This window comes from Rhodotorula paludigena (genome assembly GCF_050403205.1).
Source record: "Rhodotorula paludigena JCM10292 DNA, Rt_paludigena_JCM10292v1_ctg4, whole genome shotgun sequence".
Lineage (NCBI taxonomy): Eukaryota > Fungi > Basidiomycota > Microbotryomycetes > Sporidiobolales > Sporidiobolaceae > Rhodotorula > Rhodotorula paludigena.
The window spans coordinates 321,587-345,007 of NW_027481454.1; the positions used below are offsets into that span (position 1 = coordinate 321,587).

At 62.2% G+C, this 23,421-nt stretch overlaps 8 protein-coding genes across 8 annotated transcripts; 4 read left to right on the forward strand and 4 right to left on the reverse strand.

Annotated features, from left to right (window-relative positions):
• Positions 1 to 10: 10 nt before the first annotated feature.
• JCM10292_004795 (serine hydrolase domain-containing protein) lies at positions 11 to 1,519 on the forward strand (the record flags this gene model as incomplete). The annotated part of the gene is made up of 6 exons (XM_076646331.1): positions 11 to 405; positions 460 to 550; positions 612 to 640; positions 698 to 808; positions 874 to 1,321; positions 1,385 to 1,519. 6 exons carry the CDS (start codon positions 11 to 13, stop codon positions 1,517 to 1,519), a joined length of 1,209 nt encoding a protein of 402 aa, XP_076508087.1.
• Positions 1,520 to 1,586: 67 nt separating this feature from the next.
• JCM10292_004796 (sulfatase family protein) lies at positions 1,587 to 3,847 on the reverse strand (the record flags this gene model as incomplete). The annotated part of the gene is made up of 9 exons (XM_076646332.1): positions 1,587 to 1,718; positions 1,779 to 2,015; positions 2,077 to 2,466; positions 2,524 to 2,572; positions 2,627 to 2,963; positions 3,020 to 3,317; positions 3,372 to 3,449; positions 3,506 to 3,551; positions 3,615 to 3,847. The coding sequence occupies 9 exons, from the start codon at positions 3,845 to 3,847 to the stop codon at positions 1,587 to 1,589; spliced, it is 1,800 nt and encodes a 599-aa protein (XP_076508088.1).
• Positions 3,848 to 4,681: 834 nt separating this feature from the next.
• JCM10292_004797 (uncharacterized protein) lies at positions 4,682 to 5,775 on the forward strand (the record flags this gene model as incomplete). The annotated part of the gene is made up of 5 exons (XM_076646333.1): positions 4,682 to 4,751; positions 4,810 to 4,874; positions 4,937 to 5,519; positions 5,580 to 5,639; positions 5,705 to 5,775. 5 exons carry the CDS (start codon positions 4,682 to 4,684, stop codon positions 5,773 to 5,775), a joined length of 849 nt encoding a protein of 282 aa, XP_076508089.1.
• Positions 5,776 to 6,240: 465 nt separating this feature from the next.
• JCM10292_004798 (uncharacterized protein) lies at positions 6,241 to 8,409 on the reverse strand (the record flags this gene model as incomplete). Its single annotated transcript, XM_076646334.1, has 13 exons — positions 6,241 to 6,264; positions 6,325 to 6,408; positions 6,479 to 6,631; positions 6,689 to 6,863; positions 6,922 to 7,050; positions 7,110 to 7,244; positions 7,307 to 7,313; positions 7,379 to 7,438; positions 7,498 to 7,559; positions 7,627 to 7,731; positions 7,795 to 7,860; positions 7,919 to 8,202; positions 8,263 to 8,409. The coding sequence occupies 13 exons, from the start codon at positions 8,407 to 8,409 to the stop codon at positions 6,241 to 6,243; spliced, it is 1,431 nt and encodes a 476-aa protein (XP_076508090.1).
• Positions 8,410 to 9,136: 727 nt separating this feature from the next.
• On the forward strand, positions 9,137 to 10,255 carry JCM10292_004799 (uncharacterized protein; the record flags this gene model as incomplete). Its single annotated transcript, XM_076646335.1, has 5 exons — positions 9,137 to 9,211; positions 9,277 to 9,474; positions 9,537 to 9,777; positions 9,842 to 9,913; positions 9,972 to 10,255. The coding sequence occupies 5 exons, from the start codon at positions 9,137 to 9,139 to the stop codon at positions 10,253 to 10,255; spliced, it is 870 nt and encodes a 289-aa protein (XP_076508091.1).
• Positions 10,256 to 11,521: 1,266 nt separating this feature from the next.
• JCM10292_004800 (uncharacterized protein) lies at positions 11,522 to 18,485 on the reverse strand (the record flags this gene model as incomplete). The annotated part of the gene is made up of 12 exons (XM_076646336.1): positions 11,522 to 11,677; positions 11,738 to 12,539; positions 12,597 to 13,054; positions 13,112 to 13,273; positions 13,340 to 14,005; positions 14,063 to 14,124; positions 14,192 to 14,891; positions 14,954 to 15,945; positions 16,007 to 16,092; positions 16,152 to 16,224; positions 16,292 to 16,470; positions 16,546 to 18,485. 12 exons carry the CDS (start codon positions 18,483 to 18,485, stop codon positions 11,522 to 11,524), a joined length of 6,276 nt encoding a protein of 2,091 aa, XP_076508092.1.
• A 413-nt stretch (positions 18,486 to 18,898) lies between these two features.
• On the reverse strand, positions 18,899 to 21,068 carry JCM10292_004801 (uncharacterized protein; the record flags this gene model as incomplete). Its single annotated transcript, XM_076646337.1, has 9 exons — positions 18,899 to 19,051; positions 19,122 to 19,232; positions 19,298 to 19,412; positions 19,534 to 19,778; positions 19,865 to 19,983; positions 20,055 to 20,144; positions 20,222 to 20,703; positions 20,798 to 20,908; positions 20,974 to 21,068. The coding sequence occupies 9 exons, from the start codon at positions 21,066 to 21,068 to the stop codon at positions 18,899 to 18,901; spliced, it is 1,521 nt and encodes a 506-aa protein (XP_076508093.1).
• A 1,034-nt stretch (positions 21,069 to 22,102) lies between these two features.
• On the forward strand, positions 22,103 to 23,369 carry JCM10292_004802 (NADP-dependent oxidoreductase; the record flags this gene model as incomplete). Its single annotated transcript, XM_076646338.1, has 4 exons — positions 22,103 to 22,506; positions 22,561 to 22,618; positions 22,694 to 23,018; positions 23,077 to 23,369. The coding sequence occupies 4 exons, from the start codon at positions 22,103 to 22,105 to the stop codon at positions 23,367 to 23,369; spliced, it is 1,080 nt and encodes a 359-aa protein (XP_076508094.1).
• Between the last annotated feature and the right edge of the window lie 52 nt (positions 23,370 to 23,421).

A 23,421-nucleotide genomic window follows, 5' to 3' on the forward strand; every position in this document is an offset into this window, starting at 1 on the left:
GTTCGGCAAGATGACACGCACCCTGTCTACTGCATCTGCCATCGATGCGCACCTCCGCGCGGCAACGGAGGACCCGCTTCGCCAGTGCCCTCGGCTCGTGGTGATGGCCGCCCGTTCCGACGTCCCCGTGCTCTACTCCGGTCATGCAGGGCTCGCGACGGCCGACAAACGCATCCAGGAGGACTCCATTTTCGAGCTGTTTTCTTGCACCAAGCTGGTCGGGTCCATCGCTGCGCTTCAGCTCGTCGAGCAAGGCCGACTCGCGCTCGAGGACGACGCAAGTCTCTACGCCGAGGAGCTGCGAGATTTGAAAGTCTTCACCGGCTTTGACGAGCACGGCGAGCTCGTCCTCGAGGACAAGGAGCGGCCTGTGACGGTTCGGATGCTGTTTACGCACACCGCTGGGTGCGCTCCCACCTTCGTGCTTACCCCGACGATGTCTTGACTTGCTTTGCGCAGCTTTCCGTACATCTATGACGAGCCACGCGGACAGGCGGTAGCAGAGAAGCTGGGATTGGGTCTCGCTCCCTACCGACTCAACGCGACGAGGGTACGAAGCTGCCTCGATTTGCCTGATTAAATCACGCTCACTCCTGCTCGCGCGTTCGCAGCAATGGCTGACCAAGATGCCGCTACTCCAGTGCGCTGCAATTGATGTCCTCTTGATTGTCGCGTTCTAACTCCTTGTGACACAAAGCCAACCTGGCGCGCACTTCAAGTACGGGACGAGCGTAGACTGGCTCACGTACATTGTCGAGAAGATCAGCGGGCTTGACCTGGAGACATACGTGCAGAAGAATATCTTCCGGTATGTTTTCATCCTGGTGCTCGTTCCTTCTCGTACCGATGACCGACTGACCCACAATTGGGTAGACCGCTCGGCATCACCGATATCTCGTTCAACGACAACCCTGTTCAGATCGACATGGCCGAGGCCAACAAGTCCGACCCTTCGCAACCACACCTCTTGCGCCGCCCGATCCCTTACTCCAAAACGCTGCGCTACGGCGGATCCGGCCTTAAAGGGTCTGCACCTTCGTACCTTCGGATCCTTCGCGCACTCCTTCGCGGCGGCGCACTCGAGGACGAGTCGTCGCGCATCCTTCGCCCCGAAACCGTCGACATGATGTTCCGCCCCCACTTGCAAAACGCGCAACAGGTGCTCGACCTGCGCAAAGAACACTACGAAGGGCTCGAGCCTTTTTCGGCCAGGGCCGGCGAAGCACCTCAAGACACCAATTTCGGGCTCGGAGGGGCGCTGGGCGGAACGGGACTGGCATCCGGCAGGGGCGCAAGGGCACTACACTGGAGCGGTTTGGCGGCGCGTCTGTTCTCGCCGGCGTAGGCGCCACATGCACACACTCACCTTTTCCGCCGCATACAGAACACCTTCTGGGTCATCGATCGCGAGCGCGACTTGTGCTTCCTTCTCTTCAACAACATCCTCCCGTATGGACAAGGGGCCATGTGGGATGTCTGGGAAAAAGTGGAGCCCGAGCTGTACAAGGGTTTGCCCTAGACGCTCTCCGTTCGTTGCTGAATAGACATGTTGTCTTCTTACATGAGTCGCACTTCCACGGAACCGTCTAAGCCGAGAGCACAATCTGCGAGGTGCCGAGACCAGCGTTGAGTGGCGCATACTCCTTGCCAGGCGAGTAGGCGAGGTCGTCTGTCCAGAATGGCGCCTCGAGCTTGATGTGGAAGCCTAGGCGACACTCCTGCAGACAAAGCTGAGCAATCCACGCGATATCCCTCTCGAGACGGCGGAGCAGACGCACCGAATAGCGCACGCGTGGAAGTGCCTCAAAGTACGCGTCGTAATCCTCGTCAAGCGCCGTCCGAAGGCTCTGCACCTTGCCGTCACGGAAGAAGACCTTCCACGGATCGCGGCACGAATCGCCCGAGCAGCTCTTGAGGACGAGGAGAAGGGCATCAAGGCGGGTATGCAGGCGAGCAGTGAAGGAAGTTGGCGCAAGAGCAGCGAGAGCGAGGTTGTGCATCTGGTCCGGATCGGTCTGCAGGCGAGAAGGGCATGAGCAAGCTGGACAAGCGGAAAGGTAAGAATGTAATAGGCACATTGAGGTCGTAGATCTCACGCTCGCCCGTGCACCAGACAGCGTACGAATAGTTGATCTCGTCGCCTTCAACCACGCGAACGGCGCGATACGTCTGATTGACGCGGGTGATGCCCGAGCCGTACTTACCCTCGCCGATACCCTCGACCCAGTACTCGGCGAGGTGGAATCCCTTCGCGCCGCCGTCCCACTCAACCTGCTCCCTGAGCTCGTGCGTGAGCGGCACGAGCGAGCCATCGTGGTCGTAATCGGCCTGCGCGCCCGCAAGATGCAGGATCGTCGAGCCCAAGTCGGCGAGGGAGTAGACCGAGTGATTGTCGACAAGTCCGCGCGGCACAGCGGGACCGCGGACGACAAGCGGGACATTGATGTCCTCCTCATACGGCAGAGTCTGCACGAGGAACCGATTCAACACTTGACCCGAAGCAAGTGGCCCAGGAATGCTCACCTTTCCTGGCTGCCGACGGTGTCCAGCGTTTGCTTCAAACCCATTGTCACTTTCGGTAAGAGAGTCAGGCTGCTGCCTCGAAGCGAGCGACTGGCTGACGCACCTGGTGTAGATTACGATGGTGTCGCCAAGCTTGCCGATTTCTTCGAGCTTGTTGATGACGCCCTCCACGAGCTCGTCGACCGCTTGTAAGGCTTGCAACCTCGCGCGGTAGAACTCCTCGATGTACTCGACGTTGGTCGAATTCAGCTTGTCGAGGGTGCGGACCCAACTGGCACCCGAGGGAACATCCGGGTTGTGCGACTCGCGAGAATAGTTAAGCTTGACGTCCTGAAAGAGGTGCGCATGGCGCGGAGCGGCGCGAGGAAGGTCGAAGAGGCCCGGAAACCCGCCGGAATGACCGGAGGTGCTGATGTGCGAGTGCGGAGCAATTGGCGCGACTGCGCGACGCACCGAGCTCAGCAATCGGTTCAAATGCACAATTGGTATCACGTACCGCCCAGAAAAAACGGCTTGTCAGGCGTCTCGGCCGCTTGATTTAGGAATGCGATAGCCTTCTCGGCGACGAGATCCGTCGAATATTCACCGGGACGGTACTCGACTGTTCCATTTGCCCGGGAGAATGCAGGTGACCAATAGTCGTAGGTGTTCGGGTCAAGCAGAAAAGCGTGATCGACGAATCCGTCTGCCTCGAAGTCGCCCGTGAACGCATTGACGCTGTGACCGTTCATCAATTTCCCAACGTAGCGCACGTCGTAATTGGCGTTGGCGAGGAACGTCGGGAGGTAGTGGCCCTGTGGACCTCAATCTTGAGCGACGAAGTGTGAAAGGATGATGTGGCTGCTTACGTTCATGCCCTTCTCGTTGAACACGCTCCAGCCGCCATAAGGGGGCATGACAGAGGTGATGTTTGTGTTGTGCGCGCACTGCAAGAGCAAGGTCAGGCCCTCGTCTGGTGGAATGCCGGGTCAGCGCGACGAACCTGTGAGCGAAGGAAGCTGGATCGAGACGGGCAGCACACGGAAATCCTGCAAGTATGTACGGGTCAGCAACGTCCAATGTACACCTGCCAGCGAGGCAGAGAGACGCACGGCGCGTAAAACTTGGTGAAGCGGGTGCCCTCGTCGACGAGGAGGCGCTGAAGATGCGGCATCGTGTCGATCGAGTTTTGCCGCGCATCCTGGTCGTCGACGATGATGAACACGATGTTGGGCTTGGACACGGCAGCCAAAGGTGAAGAACGAGCGAAGTTCGGAGCAGGCGATGCGCGAGCCAGGTTCACGAGCGCGAAGACCGCAGCAGCAGCAGCGTGCGTGAGCAGCATGGCACAGAGAGACTGGTGCGTCAGCCGACGAGCGGAGGAAGCAAAGAAAACGCAGGCGTGGCGCAGCGTGAGAAGAGACGAGATGGTGTGCTCGGAAAGAAGCGCTGCGGAGGAGGCGTGATCGCCTCCAGGGTCTGCCGGAGAGCAAATGTATGGCAAAGGTAAGATGAATACATGTGAGATAGAAAAAGCGACGCGCGGCCCACCTTGGCCTGCCAGCTGCCAGCCCCCTTCTCGTCCTTCCCCTCATCCGCGCCGGCCCTCGCCTTCCAATCGCCGCTATTGGGCCACGCGGAGACAGCGCTAGAATCCTCCCGGCTGAGCCGTTGCAGCCTCGCAATGCTCGCATTCAGCCTGCTTCCTTTCGCCCTCCCCCGCTCAAGGAGATGGCGCCGAGCTTGCGTCGAGGCGGGGATTTGCGGGCGGTCGGGCCCGACGATGGACGCGCACGACGCGAGCTTTGTTCCGAGGCATCTTCCTGATCGAGCGAAGGCTTGGGCTCTGAGCTGGAACGTGGAAATGAACCCTTACAGCCGATACTGCAAGCGTGCGGCCATCGTGGTGCTCCGCCTGCGCTTGTACACGCCCCGCGCTCCAGCTGCTGGCGTGGATGCTGAAGCGTGTGTCAGAGCTTGCTGGCCCCAGCCTTTCTCGCTCTCTCCCGCCCTCGGAGACGCCACGCAGCACGTTTCTGGGCCGCCTCAGCGTTGAGCCCACTCCGATTGCGTCCTGCGACAACCGCGCCGGTTCGCGCGCTTCTTATTCTCTCCCTCTCCAACGCTTTCCTGCCTGCTCTTGCTTCTTCGCCAGCCGCCTACACGCAAGACTGCAAGGATGTCCACCTCGACTGAGCCCATCCGTGTACTCGCGCTCCCTGGCTTTGGCCAGACTGGCGACATGATGCGTGCGTACCCCCGTTCTCCTCCCGCCTGTCTTGGGGCTGAAGCCGCAGGCCCGTGCAGTCGGCAAGATGTACAAACTGAGGAAGGTGTTCGGCGACGACATCGACGTCGTTGCGATGGACCCGGTCCGTTCCAGTCACCTTTACCGCGCTTTCACGTGCCATCTGGGCTGACTCGCCGTCTTCAGCCCATGATTCTTGGTCACCCGACAGTCCACTTTGGCGCTGCTCAACAACCTCTCACCTACGAGGAAGAATATCTCGGCTGGTGGCGCCGCGACTATACGCACAGTTTCAAGGGCGATTATGTGGCCTTCGAATTCGCGCTTCGCGCTTTTCGCAACTTCGTGCAGGAGCACGGTCCCTTCGACGCGGTGATCGGATTCTCACAGGGCGGCAACGCTCTCGTGCACTTCCTCCCGCTCCTCGAGAAGCCGTGGTTGCACCCGATCACGTCTGGCCTGTCGCACATCTACTCGCCACGGACCTCCATCTCGGCATCATCGGACGACTCGACCACCTCCGTCTCGTCGGCGATGAGCGTATCGTCATCCTCACCGCCTCTCTCCCCCGCTGCCACCGAGTTTTTTGGGCGGTCGCGGCAGTCGTCGATCGGCGAGGAGGACGTGTGGCCACTCCGGCCGTTCAAGTGCGTGGTGCTTGTCGGTGCCTACGGTCCGGCCGACCCTTTGATGGACACCTGGTTCGACACCCCCGTCACGGTCCCCGCGCTCTGCTACATTGGCAAGAACGACGCTTGGATCCCGCCAAGTGCGTATCCATCTCTGAAAATTTGGCCATGGGCCGGTCCTGACCCGGGCTTGCTTGCAGACCACCAGGTCGATACGGCCGCCAAGTTCGTCAATTCAAAGATTCTTTGGCACATCGGTGGTGCGTCGTTGTCTGGATGGGTTGTGGCGGCAACCTGGGGTGCTGATGCTTTCGGCCCGTTGCAGGTCACTTCATTCCGCAAGCACACGAGTATCACGTCGCGATGCGCGACTTCATCATCAAGCACTGCTCGTAAAAGTCGCTTGCCACTTTTGCGATATATACATAGACGTTCCGCCTCCCTCTGTACCTCGGTAGACCTGACTAGACGGTTCCATGTCTCTTCCGCGCTCGGCCACTCGCGTTGTTTGTTTTCTCCGAAACCCCTTGTCGTCGTTCTTTCGTAACTGGAATATCCTTGCACTCTCCGTTGGCACGAGCCGACATGCGGACCGTGAGCTCAATGTTTGCTGGCCGCCTTTGGCCATCCGCACTTCGAACCTCAACCTTCTCCTCCGCCTCTGCGCCAACACTGAATGGCGAAAGACGCGACGCCGGTCTCGCGCACCTCGTCTCTCTGCGAAAAAACGCTTGTAGCCCGGTGACACTCTATTCCGTCGAGAGGGAAGAAACCACCTATTCGACAATGTGCCGTGAACCTACCTGAAGAACCGAAAGGAGTGTATGTGCAAAGTTCGAGAATGCGAACGACAGGTCCGCTTCAGGCCCACTTTCCCAGAAGTGACTGTGTCCCAGGAACCTCCGTCACTTGGCTGGTCCGGTGGAAAAATTGGAGGAGACTCACCATGAGTAGCGAGCCGAGCAAGAGGAATCCTGCAGCAAGGGCAACCTTGGGCCAGCGAGCATGCGCGAGCTCGCCGTGCATGAACTTTTGGGCGCGAGAGCGTGAGCACGCTGCAGTCTTCATCTGTGCACGTAAGGCAGGGAAGTGAACGCACGTCGTGGTAGAGCATCTCGACGAGGCCGCCGTAGATGAGGATGCCAGCCGAGATCGAGTCGAGCACGCCGATGGAAAGAAGGGCGGCGCCCGAGTTCGGGTTGTATGACTGGTGCACACCGATGCCGATAGCAATACCGACCGGAGTGATGAGCTGTCCAGTCAAGCAGATGAGCCTTGCTCACGTGCGAAGGAAAGCAGAGAGACGCACAGTGAAGACCGCAGCCATGACCCACTTCTTCCACCAAGCAGAGGCGGGCCATACGAGCTGGCCGATGCGGCTTCCGAGTGCCAGTCCCTCGAAAAGTTGATGGAAAATGATGGCGCAGAACAGCGGAACCCACTGCGAGCCACCCGAGGCGCCGAGGGAAACACCGATCATGATTCTGATAAGCTGTAAAGTCAGAAGTGCCCATGCGCGAAAATTCGAAGAATGAGACGCACGAGTGGAAGATGATACCAGCTTCGAGGATCATCACGTCGAAGTGGGCTTGCGCCGACGAGAAGTCCGTGTGCTGGTTAGGCGCTGGCCCATGCGAATGACCCGAGTCAACGGGGACCTTCTCGGCAGCGCTGTAGCAATATACTCTGTCAGAAGCAAGTCATCGCGGCCAGCAAGAAGGCAGACGAACGTCGAGGGGGCAGGCGAGTCGATTTCACCGGGATGGATCCCATCCGCATAGGCATTGGCATTCGCAGCAGCACGGTGGTCACCGCGGCTCTTCAGCCATCTCATGACGCAATAGTCGACTGTGAAAACGACGTAGCTGCGATTGCGCGTGCAGTCAGCAAAGACGACGGTCCGGCGTGAGAGCTTCGCAAGACGCACGTTCCGGCTGTAATGTCCGGAGTTGTCAGTGCCCTTCATTCTTATTGATTGCAGTGTTAAAGCAAAACGCACCCATAGCGATCGCGGCAGCGGCTGGCTCGAAATGGAGCTCGCCGAGGCAAGCGTTACCGACTGCCGCCGAGAGGGGTCAGTTTCGACGAGGCAAGCGAGGCAGGACAGAACTGGCGTACACATGATGAACGAATGGTAGAGCAGGTGCACGAAAGCGGTTGAAATGATGATACCAGTGCCGCTGCGACGATCGCCAGAAGCGTGAGGAGGCGAACGCCTTTCTGTGACAGAAGCTCTGCGCGACGCACAAGTGCTTGGCCGCGAAGAAGGCCTTTCCGAAAAGTCCATGACGCAGGAGGTTGGAGCACACCACAGGCAAGAACACGCCGATTGCAGACGAGACGAGGAGAACGCTTCGAGGGCGATGAATCATCAGCATCGACCTGCCAACGTGACAAGAGGAGACGTATGCGCACAAGAGTGCGACAATGTGAAGATCCATGTCGTATTCTCCGAGATCTACGCCGTTGCACGAGTCGGAGCTGCTCAGCGTAAGGGTCAGCTCCAGCTCCCTCGACCTGGACGGAAGATGCCACGCACCAATCACCGTGCGTGTGCCCACCGTGCACGACGCAGGTCGCGCCGCCACTCGACTCCCCATGGGCGGAGGACGAACCGCCCTCGCACACCCAAGCGTTCTCGGTATACTCGCAGAACGAGCCGTCGTCGCAATCCCAGTGGTCCTCGTGCGCGGTACACGTCCGTCCCGGGGGGCCGGCTGCCTCGGTAGCATCGACTGTACCGGTGCCGCCGACGCACGAAAAGGACGAGGAAGCGCTCTGCCACTCGCAGAAGGCGCCGTTGTCACAGAGATACGCCTCGGCCTGCGCGAGCTCACACAGTCAGCTGCTGTCTCGCCGTCTCTTAATGGCAGGTTTACGTACGCCCGAGAGAGTGCAGGTGCCCTGATTTGCGGGTCCCGAAGTAAGGTCGCCGGAGTCGGTCGACTGAGCCGAAGCGACGGGCGCGAGCAGCACGAGCGAAGCGAGCGCGCCGAGTACAGCCGCGGGGGCGCAGGCAAACGTCTTCATCTTGTTGAGCAAGCCTCAGGCGAACACGCAGATCAAGGCCAGCATAGCTCGACGCCGTCTCTTTTCCTTGAGCTGCGGCGAGGACACCTCCGGTTGAGATTCCTTGGCGTCCCTCGACTCTTTCGTTCTGCGCATGGCCGGCTCGCCGAGCCGAGGCACACTGCCAGACACACTGCCGTGGCGCCAGTCACGCCCGCATTGCCGTATCGAGGCATGCTGAATTGGCCGAAGCTCGAAGACGGGGACGACGAGGCCACGTCGATCAGGCCGCAAGCAGTCGCGCCGTTCGCTCGCAGGCTGTCACTGGCAGACTACCGCTGCGTTTGAGCTAGTGGCACGGCCCATCGAGCGGGAGTGCTCGCGATGGCGGGCGACCAACCCCTCGTCGCTTCGAAACCGCCTTTTCGTTCTCCCCATCCCTGCATGACCTACTCGAACGTGCATGTGCTCCTCTATCATGGATTCTATTACTGTGGCGATTTCGACGGGTTGTCCGGCCGCCTCACTTTCGGCGCGCATCGTGGTTATGAGCTCTTGGCGTTGCGGAGAGGAGGGAGGACCCGCGAAGTCCTGGCCTTGTGCCGTCGGTCCGAGCCCGCGGTTCTGCGTCCTCGACTGCTGAGAAAGGACTGCGCCTAGCTTTGCCTCATCCTCTGCTCCTCGCTCTGCGGTCGCCCTCCCTTCTCCAACGGATCTTCCGCACACTCGCTTCATTACCATGCCCGCCATGTTCCGCGCTATTGCTGCTGCATCGGTCCTTGCTGCCGCTGTACAGGCGCACGTTGAGATCAACTACCCGACCGTGAGTTTTGTTTTGCCAACCTTCGGTTCCTCCACACAGCGCTCACCGTGGTGCATTGACGCCAGGGCGAGTGGGACTTTACGAGCGAACAGCAAGAGTCGGGCGCTGTTTGCGGTGGCGGTTCGCGCCCAGCAGCGCTCGCCTGGGGTACGGAGGACGCCTTTGTGTCGATTTCGGGCGATGAGGGCAACACGGTCCGCATCCTCTTGGCAACTTCTGGCAGCGCCAGCGAGAACGCCACTGTCCAGGATACATCGTCGTTCGTGAGCTCTTCAGCTCGTCAGTCACCGACGACTCTGCAGCTCATCAGCTCTCGCAAAAACAGCCCATCGTCCTTTCGGAAGGCGCCACCTTCTCCAGCTCGGGCAATCTTTGCCTTCCCGTATTCCTTCCCGACAATGTGACGACTGGTGCTCGCGGCACCGTCTACGTCGAGGTCAATGGCGACGACGGCACGCTTTCGTCGTGCGCCGAGGTCTCGCTCGTCCCGGCAAACACCGGTTCGACCGTGGTCGTCGAGCACGGCGGGGCGGTGATCAACTCGGAGACCGGCGCCAACATGACTGGTGCGTCGCTGTCGAGAACATGGAAGTTTGACCGAGCACGCGCTGACCTGCTGCTTGCACGCAGTTCGCGACTACTACTGCTCAAACTCGACCATTGCGGCCCGCGCCTGCTCGTGCCACTGCCACGGTGCCTCGGGTGCGTCCCGTCTGCCGCCGTCTGTGCCAGGCTTGTTGTTGACGAAATCTTTGCGCAGAGCATTGCGGTAGCACCTGCACAGAGCAGGAGCAGCTTGATGCTCGCGCTCAGTGCGAGGCCGGCGGCGAGACGCACGACGAGCACGGTCACGACGAAGACGACCACGACCATGACCATTCCGAGTCGGCGGCCGCCTCGGCCACCACCGGCGCAGCGGCTGGCTCGGTTGGATCGGATGCGGCGCAGTCAACAGGCCAGCCTGACAGCGGCGCCGGCAAGATTGGCGCGGCTGGTGGTCTTGCCGCAGTCTTTGCTGTGGCGGGCGTCGTCCTTCTGCAGTGAAGGACGTGGGGGACTTGCTGTAGATCTTTCGGCTATCGAAACTTGCGTCTAGCGAGCCTTAGCGAGCGCGATCGGGAAAGAGATCGCCTCGGACGGCACAAGTACGATGCCCTGCAGACCACAGACAGCCCGACAGTCATCGCACGCCCTGAAAGGGTGTTCCAGCCGAACGGCATGTTCATCAGTAAGTCGCCGCTGATGAGAACGGGCAGCAGCGTGGCGAGCGCTTCGAGCGCGCAGACAGCAGACCAGGACTAAGAAACTTGTCGTGATGCTCCGAATTACTGACTTGCGCGCCACGGCGAGCCCTGCCACAAGAATCACCTCGAGCGATACTCGAGCAGAGCCGAGAGGTGGAGCCGCTCGCTCTCCCCTCTACCACATCGGCCCCGCCCCAGATCGCATACGCTGCGGGCTCTGCGATGTCGACAACGACCGAGACGCTGCCAGGCGGGCAGGTCACAGTCTCAACAGCGCGGTCACCGGAGGAGACGAAGGCTCAACTGTGCGCTCCCTCATCCTTCGCTTGCAAGCGCTACAGGAGCCGCCATCGCAACCACAGTAGACGTGAGCTCATTCTGTCTGCGTCGCAGCGTCGAAGAGCACGACGACTCGTCCGCCATTATCGCGGCCTCGACCGTCGTTTCTTTTCTCGTCCTCGTCATCTTCGGTTTTCTCATTTTCTTTCGCATCACCCGCAAACTACGACGACGTCAGGAAAAACGGCGCAAGCAGGAGGCTATGGCGGCGGAAGCGGGAGAGTCGCTCGACGGGTACCGGAAGCGCAGAAGGAGGGGGACAGCGCGCAATGCCTTTGAGGAGAAGGAATGGGAGGGCGTGCCGGTGCGTGAGCAGTATCCAGGGTGAGCGCGCAGCCTGCTGACGCCGCGTCCCTCACAGGCTTGACGTCCACCCTGACCGCCTTGCTGGTCGACCCGCCCCTTCGTGCCTGTACCTACATCCTCTTTGTTGTTTATACTATGCAATCTCTCATGGACCATGGCGCAATTCTTGCTGAGCGTGAGACAACATTGCAATGTGCGGAACGTGACAACAGAGCAAGCCGGAGTTCGCCGGCCGGTATGCCTAGGGACTGATCCGAAGCTCCGGCTGAAGGAGGATACGACAGAGAGCGCAAGAGGAGAGAACGACGCGCAATGCAGGATGCAGGAGAACACTGGTGGATACGTATAGCTGTGTCGAGAACGGATTAGCGTAGCGTCGCGCGGAGTGAGGCGTGCGTAGCTCACGATGAATACACACACTCTATTTGCGTTGAGGCGGCGGCAGGCCCGTCATCTTGGTGATCTTGCCAAGAACGTCGTTGATCTTGTACGGCTTAGTTGCGACGTCGTCAAAGCCGGCTTCGAGGCACTCTGCCTGTTGGGCATCGCGTGCGTTGCCGGTGACGGCGCAGACGGGCTGCAGGGCTTCGGCAGTCAGTGTCATCAAAGGCAAGAAGGGCGCAAGGCTAGGGCGTACGTATCGGCGGCGGAACTCGCCCGATCTTTCGCGTTGTCGCAGTTCCTTGATTGCCTCGAGACCGCCCATGACGGGCATCTGAAGATCCATGAGAACCGCCGAAATGTGCGGCTCTTGACCATCGTCGGAAAGCTCGGCGTCCTTGACGAGGATGTCGAGCGCCTCGCGACCGTGATTCGCGACCGTGACCTCGTAGCCCGCAGTCTTGAGTTGCCGGAGGAGAACCCGCTGGTTGATGAGGTTGTCTTCGACGACGAGGACACGAATCACTTGGGGCTCTTCCGGCGGCGGAGTCGAAGATGCCATCTCGGTGTCGCCGGTAGGCGTAGCAGCTGCCTCGGGTGCGGCCGCAGTGCTTGGACGTCTAGTGCTTCGAGCTGCTGGCAGCAGGCCGAGTGCGGAGACGGCAGGCGTGCTGACCGGGGACGAGGGCGGCGAGATGCGTTGTGCAGGAATGGCGAACGAGAATGTTGAACCGACTCCGAGCCCCGTGCGAACCTCGATGAAGCCCGAATGGAGTTCGACGAGCTTCTTTGATACGTACAAGCCGAGGCCGGACCCGCCGTACTGGTCCGACTTGGGGTTCGCCTGGCTGAATCGCGCGAAGAGAAGCTTGAGCTGCTCGGGGCTGAGCCCCCTGCCGCTGTCTTGCACGCCGATGATACACCACACGGAATTGGCGGGCACTTCGAACGACTGGTTGGGCGCAGCGATACGAATTGCGTCCTCGGTGGTTGGCGGAGGTCCGTTGTAGACCTCGATGTGAATGACGATGCGCTTCTGCGTGGAGTCCGCCGTGTACCTGCGCGCGATGCTCGTGGTTTAGTCTCGCCCAGAGCAGCCTGTTGAGTGCACGTACTTGAGGGCGTTGCCGACGAAGTTGAAGAGGATCTGCTTGATCCTGCCTGAGTCGGCGACGATCCACTCCACACCGAGGGCGGCGAGAGAGTCACCCCTCTCGATCGAGAGTTGGATCTGCTGTTGATGCGACTGCGCTTCGAAAGTCTTGACTACCTCTTGCACGGCGGCGTAGATATGCGTCGGCGCCAGGTTGATGCTCAAGAGCCCCATGTTGAGCTTCGAGACGTTGAGGATGTCGTCGGCGATGCGGCCCTGATGACTGGCGCACAGAATAATGGACTCGACCGCCTCGACATTCTCAAGCATCTCGTTGTACAAGGAGTCGAAGAGTTTCGGAGAGACCTCTCGGCCCTGTCGGAGGCTGTCGAGGAGGTCGACGTACTTCTCGAGCGAGGCGGAGACGACTTCGGCGTTCTGCCACACACCGCTGAGAGGGTTTCGCAGCTCGTGAGACGACTGCACGAAATGACACGTCAGCATGAGCGCGAGCAACCACGGTGAGAAAAGACGCACCATGTCGAGGAACATCTCCGTGTTACGGCGGTTCTCCTCCGCGTCGAGCGCCCGCTGCTCGACCTCGCGGATGTGCAGCATCTCCAGCTCCTTTTGCCGCGTGATGTCCGTCAGCGCGCCGACGTAGCCGTCGGGCAGACCGACTTCGGTCGAGGCGCGGATCTGCGAAGGACGGCACCAGTATCAGTCCGATCCTTCGAGGCAACAGGCGCGATCGCGAGAGCTGACCTCGAGCTGGGCCCAGCGACCATTCTTGAAGCGGAACTGTCGCTCCGCCGCCTCTGTCGTTGTGCCGCCCGTCGCCGCCTTCCAGGCATACTCGACCTTGCGCAGATCTTCGGGGACGATCTGGTCGACCCACTCGGCGAGAGGCCTGCCGAGCGACATCCCGGTGATCTCGAACCACCGCGGGTTGCAGAAGATGGGCTCGCCTTTGGCGTCGATCTGGACGACCCCGACGGGCGAGACCGTCGACAGCATCGAGTAGCGCTCGGCAAGGCCGCGGTTGCGCGCCTCCGACTCGATAAGCGCGCGCGTACGCTCGTCGACGCGCTTCTCAAGCTCGATGCGCATCAGGCCGAGCTGCAAGTGTACGCGGACGCGCGCGAGAAGCTCGCGAGCCTGGAACGGCTTGACGAGGTAGTCGTCAACGCCGCCTTCGAGCGCCTCGGCGCGCGCCTCGTTACCGGCCTGGGCCGAGACCATGATGATGGGGATCAGAGCGGTGTGCGGGTTGCGGCGGAGCGCAGTCGTGAGCTCCATGCCCGTGATATACGGCATCATGGCGTCGGTGAGCACCAGCGAAGGCGGCGTCTTGTTGATGTATTCGAGGGCCTCGCGCGGATCGCCAAACTGCACGACGGTGAAGTTCCGCAAAAGCAGGCTCGCGATGTACTGTGCGAGGAGAAAGGCTTAGTCTCTCGCTCACGGAGGCAAAGAGAAGCGACGCACAGTCCGCAAGTCGCGCGAGTCGTCGACAAGCACGATCGTGCGATTCTTGAGGCTGAGGACGTCTGCTCAGGCGGAAGTTGGCATTAGGTAAATGGGACAGGAGGATCAGCACAGAGCAGTTCGACTGACCCGCGCTGCCGAGGTAGTCTTCGCCGCTGCCACTGCCGCTATTGCTGCCCGACGATGCGCCATGCTCGCTGCTGTCGGTACCGCTCGCGACCGAGCTGCTGGACGACAGCGGCACCAAGTCGAGCGTGTCCGGCGCCTCGGCGTTGTATCGCCAAGATGCTGCCTCGTCTACGACTGCGAGGTTGCGGTTCTGGAACTGCGCCACGAGCGTTGTATCCTCGGGCGTGTGGTCGACCTGCTCGATCGGAAGGTGCGTGTGGCCGCGCTGCAGCCGGATCGTGAAGGTCGAACCCTTGCCGAGCTCGCTCTCGACCTCGAGTTGCCCGCCGATGAGCTTGACGAGCTCGAGCGTGAGCGCGAGACCGATACCCGTGCCCGTCGCCATGCGCGAGTTGGCCTCGATGCGGTGGAAGCGGTCAAAGATCTTGCCCAGCTCCGCTTGGGGAATGCCGATGCCGGTGTCGGAGACAGAGAAGACGGCCTCAGCACGCGTTGAGCGGAGCGTCACCTTGATGTGCCCTTGCAGCGAGTATTTGAGGGCGTTCGAAATGAGGTTGAGCACGATCTTCTCCCATAGGTCCGGGCTGAGGTAGATAGGCAGGCATTCGGACGGGTCATCGTCGCACTGCACGGTGTACGTGATACCCGTGCGCTCGATCGCGTCGCGGAAAAGCACGGCAATGTCGCGAGTAAGCGGGCCCTGCGCGACGAGTACTGTGAGCCGCGACAGTCACGGCTGCATTTCGACTGAACAGGACGCACGATCTGCACGGGGCGAAACTTGAATGACATGCGGCCGCCCTCGATAGACGAGAAGTCGAGGAGCTTGTTGACGAGGGTGAGGAGGCGGTTGGCGTGGCGCTGAACGAGCACGAGCTTCTCGCGCTGGTCGCGGTCGAGCTTGTGGCGCTCGGCGCCGGTTAGAAGGTCCTCGAGCGGACCGAGGATGAGTGTGAGAGGCGTGCGGAGCTCGTGCGAGACGGACGAGAAGAAAGACGTCTTTGCGCGGTCGAGCTTCATCAGCTCGTCAGCGCGATGGCGGTCCTGCTCGGCTGCGAGGACCGCGAAAAGTCCTATAGCGACGTGGCGGGCGACAAGGTTGAAGAAGACTTCCATGAGCGACGTGTAGCGGCTCATGGCGTTGATGCCGAACACGACAACCGCCGAGGGGATTGTCTGCCCAATTTCGACGAAGATGGGGATGACGACGGCCTGCCGCGCAGGGTAGCTCCAGCCGCGCGAGCGGTCGAGAGACTCGGCGAGTGGGCCGAGATCTTCGACGAGGATCGCGTCGCGCTTTAGGCAGGCCTCCTCGAACGGCCAAGCCCACTGCGGTACCGCGCCTGAGTGACCGGTTGCTGACGCCGTTGAGGCGTTCGAAGCCGAAGACGTCGCCGGAGATCCGACTGGAGCTGCAGGCGATAGCATCGAGGCTGCGTCGAGCCGTTCGCGCAGGTCCATCGCCGTCGCAGTGCTGCCTGTGCCCGTCGAGGTGGACGCCGATGAAGACGATTGCCGGGACATGGGCGGCGTGACGTCGACGAGCGCTTCCTGCACGTGGAACGGGTGGTCTTGCGGGATGCCCGTCGAGCCGCGGTTCGTGAGCTTGATGATCGTGCGAGTGCTGCGGTCGTAGCCGAGCCGGACCTCGCGCCGGGATGGCTTGTTGTTGACCTCTTCGACGGTAAAGAGCTGGACGAAAGGCAGGTCGTACGGGTTGTTGGCGAAGGCCTTCAAAGCCGTCTCGGCAAAGTCTGTTGTTTGAAGGAGAGTGAGTACGCCTCGTCTGCGAGACAAGCAGCACCATGCACGCACCCTCGACCGTTCTTGCCAAGCTCGTCATTTGCACGAGATCGCGCGTCGTAGCGAGTCGCCGTGCCGCCACCACGGTGGCGGTCGCCCTGTCAAAGCAGACCAGATGAGCGAGTGCGCTGTGCTTTGGAGTGATTCGCAAACGCACTCGATTGAAAGGTTGAGAATGCCGAGAACGTTGCCCGTCGAGTCGTAGAAGGGCGCATACGAAAAGGTGTGGTCTTTGTATACGGTCCGTCAGTCTAAAGCGCACTGATGGCGTCTACAGCGAAGGGGCGGAGGACGCACAAGTTTCCTCCGCGAATCCGATCCGCTCCATCGCAAGAAAGTGTTCGTGAAAGTAGCACGTCTCGCCCGCGAGCGAGCGCTGCGCGACGGCGTTCAGCCCGTCCCAGATCTCTCTCCACCCTATGCGCGCGGGCAGGCCGAGGAGCCCGGGGTGCTTGTCCCCGGCCGTCTCGATGTAGCTGCTCGGTTGCAGTACGTCAGAACGGTTGCTCGGTGGTGGGGCGGGAAAAGCAGATGGAGAGAAGGAGACGCACTGGTCGTTGTAGATGAGGATCATGTCCGGTCCCCACAGAATGCACTCGCGGAACGGCGACGCGAGGATGCTCGCCACCATGACCTTGAGTTCAGGCTGCCACCCCGAGATCGGCCCCAGGGGCGTCTCGTGCCACGCATGCCGCCGAATGCGCCGCCCCATTTCCGAGTCGCCCAGTGAGCGCACCCACGGGTCCTCAGTCGCAAGGAGCGGGCCGGCAGGCGGCACGCCGGGTAGCGAGAGCGCGAGGCTCGGCTGCTTGGTCGACGTTTCGGCCGACGGAGGCTGGTAGATCTGTCCTAGCTCGGCGGCTTTTGCTGCAGTGGGCGGCGCGGGAGCGGTACCGGACGTCGAAGACGGTGTCGAGCCACGATGAGAGCTGCGCGGTGGCCACGTGTGCACGGCCGTGACGGGCGGCGCGGGCGGCGCCATGCTGAGAATGACGAAGCCGTGCGCCGAACCGCGCATTGCCCCATCCATCGGGACGACAGTTGCCGAAATGACATAGTCGTCGAGGCGGCACGTTTGCACGAGCTGGCGAGTGTCGGGAGGCGCACTGCTGCCGCGGGCGGTCTTTGCCGAAGGGCTCAGGCTGAAGTTGGCGCGAATGCCGTCCTGATGAGCCGGGGACGAGCTGGTCGGGGTCGTTGAGTCGTAGGCGGATGACCATCGCGGCGTCTCGACGACGGCGGGAGTCGAGGTCGGCGACACGGCACTGGGCGACATGTAAGGTGCGGACGAACGCGGGACAGAGGACGAGATGCCGCCAATGTCCAGGTCCTCGATCAGGTCGAGGAGAAAGCCGAGCAAATGCAGTTGGTCGTCGGGTGTGAGGAACGCGTATGCAGCGCGCCAGTTGCCGTCTTCCTCGACGTCGTCTGTTGCATCCGTCTCAAAGCCGCTGCCCTCGTCCTCCGTCTCCATGCCGTAGTCCTCCTCCTTTACTGTCCCAAGCGGTGTCGTGCTCCTCCCGCCTGACGCTGCAGCCCCCGAGTCCGGCACAGCTGGCAGACCCCCCATCAGCGCGTCGTCGGCGCCGTCAGCCGAGCTGCGTCGGCGCTTGCCATGCCTCGCAAGTGAGCTGCGCGACGAGGTCGCTACGCCGCCGCTGCGCGCGGTCCCGACGCTGCGTATCGCGCGCGCAGAGCTGTTCCGCCGCGTCGCGTGCTCGAGGCTGCGCCACGCCTCATTGCGAAAGACGGGGTTGAGCGCGGTGAGGTGGCTGCCGAGCGCGGCGAACGGGTCGCTTCCCCACGGCGCGCCCGACGTTGCAGTAGGCGTGTCGATGAGGATGTCGTCGTCGCTTTCGGCTCCATCGACGGGCGTAAGGGGCGTCGAAGCACCCTCGATCGACGTCGACGCGAGAAGCGCATCCGACGAAGATGCGGACGACGAGCTCGCCGACGAAGACGGGACGGCGGCGGACGGCAAGCCAGGTCGCACAGAGGTACCACTACTGTGCAGGACGTCTTCGTCGTCCGGCGCAACGAGGGAGAAGTAGTCGCCGGCGGCACTTGACGACGTCGCGTTGGGGATTCCGAGCGGCGTCTCGACGTTGAGCTCCTCGATTCCGCGCACAACGTCATGCCCCGCGTCTCGCGACGTGGAGGATGCTCGAGTCGCGCTGTCGCCGGTGCGTGATCGTTTCTCGGCCGGTCTGCCCGTTCCGCGTGCTGCATCTGGCTGCCTCCGGGCCTCGGGCGCGTGCGCCGACCAGAGCGGGGTCTTGAGCGGCGAGGCGAGCTGCCTGGACCGGAGAGCTCCTGCAAGGGGCGAGAGCGGGAGAACGAGGGCGGGTCCGGGCGAGGCGGTGAGGAACGAAAGGAGCGGAAGCTGGGCGAGCGCGCCGACGCCTGCGCTGGGTGGGGGCGCAGAAGGCGCAGGCTGCGACGTGCTTGCTGCAGAGCCGCTCGGCGCGACGGACGAGGCCCGCGCGGCCATGAGACGGCCGCCGACGACGAGAGGGCGAGAGTGAGGCGGTGGGGGTGAGAGCGAGAGCGAGAGCAGGCCCTCTGCAAGCGTGCGCCGGGGCCAGGCAGCGGGATCGAGCACCAGCAGGCACCCTGCACTGCGCTCGAGTGCGCTCGTGGCAGTCGCAGGCTCTCGCGCGTTCGTCTCCGCCGGTTCGCAGGCCGACCCGGCTCGATCGCTTCTCTCTCGCGCTCGCGCAGACATAATTGAGCGGCGTCACGACGGATCACGGACATTGCAGCACGCAGGAACACAACAAGCAGGGTAGGTACACTATCGCACTGGCAACGAACGGCACCACTCGGTCGATCAGCAAGCACGCGGTAAAGCAGACCCTCCTTCAACCTCATCGCCTCGCGTCTCCTCGCGAGCACTCGCGCGATTCACTCGCCCCCGCCCGCGGCAGCGCGCGACGTGCGTGCGAGCACGGCGTCCTTCGGGCCGTCGACGTCGTGACGTTCGCCGACAAAGGTCGGAAAGCGCGGGATGCCCGCCTTGGTCAGCTCCTGGAAGCGGTACGTGACAATTGCGCCGATCTGAAGACAGAGGAAGCCACGCATCAGCACAACGGAACATGCATTGCCGGCAAGCTAGGGTGCGACGCACCGGGGGCGGGTTCTGGCGGCGCGCATCCGTCAGGCCGGACCCGACGCTGAAGCGCGTCTTGCCGTCCTCCATCTCGCACGTGAGCGCGCCCAGCATTCCCTCGTATTTGCCCTAAAAACAAACATGCAGTCAGCGTCGCAGCAGGCGGAGCGAGACGAGAGGACAGCTGGGCGCACCTTGCCCGGCTCGTGCTGCACGACGCGCGCTTCGGCGTCGTGGAACGTCTTGATCTTGTACAGCGTTGCCGAGCGCTTGTTGACATATACCGAGCCAGCCTGGCGGAGCATGAGGCTGTGCATGGGAGACGGAAGCGGGTCAGTCGGGCATCCAGGCTCGACAGCGAGGCAGGCGACAGCATCAGGGCGTCACCGCCCTGCGCGCAACAGTAGGCACGGAGCGGACGTGTACGCACCCCTCGCCTCCCATCTCCTTGACCTCCTTGAGCCTCCTCTCGAGCATATCCCACCCGGTGCACTTTTCCTGCTCGACCAGACGCACGACACCTTCGCCTTCCTTGTCGCCGACATCGGTCTGCGGATTGAGCTCGGCCGCGGACGAGGAAGTGGGCGTGTCGGACGACGCAGGAGGGAAGAGTTCCTTGAGTTTGGCGAGGCGGTCCTCAAAGGGCAGCGAGCCAATCGAGGGAATGTCGAACACCTGCATGACGAGACCCCCAGACGGATGGTCTCAGCCCGGACTTTCTCGACTGGAAACAATAGAGCTGGGCGAGCGACTGTGCGCACCATGAAGCGGATCTCATGCCAGCGCTGCGACGCGCCCGAGCGGACGATCCCGCTCGTCTCGTCGAAGCGGTCGCGGCCCATGAACAGCTCGCCGTCAAGAGTGTGACCTTGCGGGAGCTCTGTTGTAAGGCCAGGTAACAGCCGCATCAGCAGCGCAGCTTTGGACTGCTTCAGCCGAGCCGAGACGCACTGTCGATGAACCACTTCGGCGCGAGGTAGCGATTGCCGACACGCGACCAGAGAGCCGACTCGCCATCCCAGTAAGCGCGCACGCCGTCAACTGCAGGGAGAGGCGGAGCGTCAAGTTCAGCGAAGTGCGGTTTGAGAAGGCCGCGAGAATCGCGAGGGGCAGCGCACGCTTCTCGCTCATCCAATAGCCCTTCGGATCCTTCTTCCGCGTGTCGAGGTCGAACTTCTGCGCCAAGAGGAGGTCGATCCCGCCCTCGCGCTCCTTGGCCTTCTTCTTCTTGGGCTGCGGCACCTCATCCGCCTTCTCTTCGAACGCCTCATCTTCTTCGGCGAACTCGACAGCCTTCGCCTTCCCTTTCCCTCTCCCTTTGGCCCTCGAGCCTTTCGCAGCTTTGTCCGCCGCGCCGCCGCTGCCGGGAAGCGAGATCGCGCGCTTCTTCGCGCCCGGCTCAGCATACGTCGGCTGCGCAGGCGACGAAGCCACCGTCGAGTAGGCGCGCGAGCTCGAGGGCGTCGGTCCGGGCGCAGCGGACGAGCTCGAAGCAGTCGGCGGCGCAGTCTGCGACGACGAAGCGGCGTCGGCGGCCTTCTTCTTGCGGGGCTTGCCCTTGGGGCGGCCGGCGTCTGGGCCGCAGCGCACGTCTTCATGCCTGAGAAGTTTCATATGAGCGTCCGAATCCACGGCCAAACAGGCCGGACCAGCACTGCACGGCCCAGGCTGAGCGAAGGGGGATTCGGACGCACTCGTCCCCGAGCAAGTCGCGGATGTGCTTGCAGGTGCGGACCTCGGGTTCGTAGTTCTTGCCATGCACAGTCCATGCAAAGCAGGAGCACTTGTACGCCGTCTCGTCGAAGCTGTCCAGTCGCGCAAAGGGGTCAGCGACTGGTCCGACCGGGGCGAGGACGAGGTCGAGACTCACCGCTCGATGGTGTAGCGCTTGCCCGGGTCTGATAGGCTGCCCACAACGGTCTGCGCCCCCAGAGGAAGGTCGAACTTGGGGACGGGGAGCGTCATGGTGGAGCGAGCGCGATGAGGGGGCCGTGGGGAAGCGAACGGGGTCGGAGGGACAGAGTCGTGAGACCGTGACCGTTTCGAAAGTGCTCGCGCTCCTCCCGACAGGACGCGCGCTGCACTCGGCCGCGCGATGAAGAGCGAGCGAGAGTCGGGATGCGGAGGACGAGGTGGGGGTCGAGCTTCTCGACAACGCAGCGACGGGGAAGCGCCTGATGAGGATGACGCTACCCTGCTTGGCGGTCTATGCCGCAGCAGGAAGCGCGAGCTGAAAATCGAGGCCATGGGAAAGGAAGGAGGCGGAGGGGAGTGAGGCTATGCACAAAGTGTATTCGAAAGCAGTCAATACATTTGCCATAGCTTCGCGCAACTGTATGCACAAATGTAGTCTCCGGCTCCGGCCCGCGCGTTACCCGCAGGTCAACCTTCTCGCCCCTCGTCTTGACCCTTCCTCTCTCGCTCCTTGTCCCGCCTTCACTCTGTGGAAGCAAGGTGAGCCCGCCTTCGTTGTCTGCCGCCTGTGCACTCGTACCCCGTCGTTCGCCGTATTTCCGAGATGAACGTACTCTCGGAGACCCGTGTGCCCCGACCCCGCCTCTGTGCTGGCGCCGAATAGGAGGCACACCGGCTATCCTGGGACCCACTCGATCGCCGACGAACGCGGGGCAGCGTGTGAGGCCTGGCGTTCCCTCGCACGAGCGGATTCCGCTTCTCGTTGAATCGTCGGCTCTCGACCTGCTCTCCTCCTGCCACCCTCGCTGCTTGCAAAGACACTCAGCGACGCAGAGCTGACGATGTCCTTCCTGTCGTACCCCGCGCCACCGCTGTCTATCTCCTCGACCTCGTCCTTCTCCTCGTCGTCCGAGTCCGTCTTGCTCTCCTCCTTACCCTCGACCCCGGCCACCTCTCCGTCGCTCAGTCATCCGACGCCGCCAAGCTTAAAGCTCGAGACGGTCATCGAGGGCAACGACTACTTCCCGAACATCACTCTCTTCGCGCACTCGTATCCACCCAGCCCCGCCGTCATCGCTTCCGCCATGGCCCCTTTGTCGTCCTCTCTCCCGAAGACCTACTCGCGCATCACGCTACGCGAGCGGCCCCGCGCCGCCGTCGACCCGAAGCTCGATGGCAGCGGCACTTTCTCGCTCGAGCCCGAGGTGCCCATGCCCCGCGACGACGAGATGAAGGACGGCGAGGCGGTCGTCAAGGTCGAGTGGGTCAGCATCGACCCCGCTATGCGCGGCTGGCTCAACCCGACGAGGTCGTACGTGCCGCCTGTCGCAATCGGCGCGCCGATGCGCGCAGCGGGCGTAGGCAGGATCGTGCGTTTGGCGAAGGGGGAGAAGGCGGCGGGCAAGCTCCAGGTTGGCGACTGGGTGGTGGGCACGCTGGACTGGAACGAGTACTCTAAAGTGCCTGTCAAGGAGCTCCAGAAGATTCAGTGCGTGCCTCTAACTTTCGCCTTCTAGCTAGCACGCTCATCACTCGCGTGCAGGATCGACAAGGACATCTCCCCGACGTATTACCTTGGAGCGCTGGGAATGACTGGACAGGTGCGTCTGCGATTGGCTTCCCTTCCTCAGACTTTTGTTCAGCCGCGAGGGACTGACGCGCTTTGATGCACGCAGACCGCCTACTGGGGCCTGCACGACGTCGGAAAGATCAAGTCGGGCGAGACAGTTGTGGTCTCTGGCGCAGCCGGCGCCGTCGGCTCGCTCGCCTGCCAGCTCGCCAAGCTCCAGGGCTGCCGCGTGGTCGCCATCGCTGGCGGGCCCGACAAGTGTCGCTGGCTGCGCGACGAGGTCGGGATCGAGACGGTCCTCGATTACAAGGACAAGGAGTTCAAGACTCAGTTCCGCGAGATCGGATACATCGACGTCGTGTTCGACAACGTCGGCGGGAGCATGCTCGACATGTGCCTGGCACGGCTCAAGAAGGGCGCGCGGGTCGCTCGTGCGTTTCAGCTCTCCTCCTGACCAGATCGGCTCCGGCTGACCTGCTTTCTGAACAGTCTGCGGTGCCATCTCGGCCTACAACGACCCGAGTCCGGATGGCCTCAAGATGTACCTCAACCTCATTTCGCAGCGCGCCAAGATCGAGGGCTTTATCGTCTTCGACTACGCCGACCGCTACCACATCGCCGCAGAGGAGATCGCCCGCCACATCCGCGCCGGAAAGCTCAAGCTGCGCGAGACGCACCTGCACGGGCTCGACCAGTGCGTGAACGGCCTCGTCGGCCTCTTCGAGGGCGCCAACACGGGCAAGATGCTCGTCAAGATCGGCGACGACGGGCCTAAGCTGTAGATTTCGCGAAGGACCGCGCCTTGCCGTGCCCTCACCCACCCTCCTGGTTGTC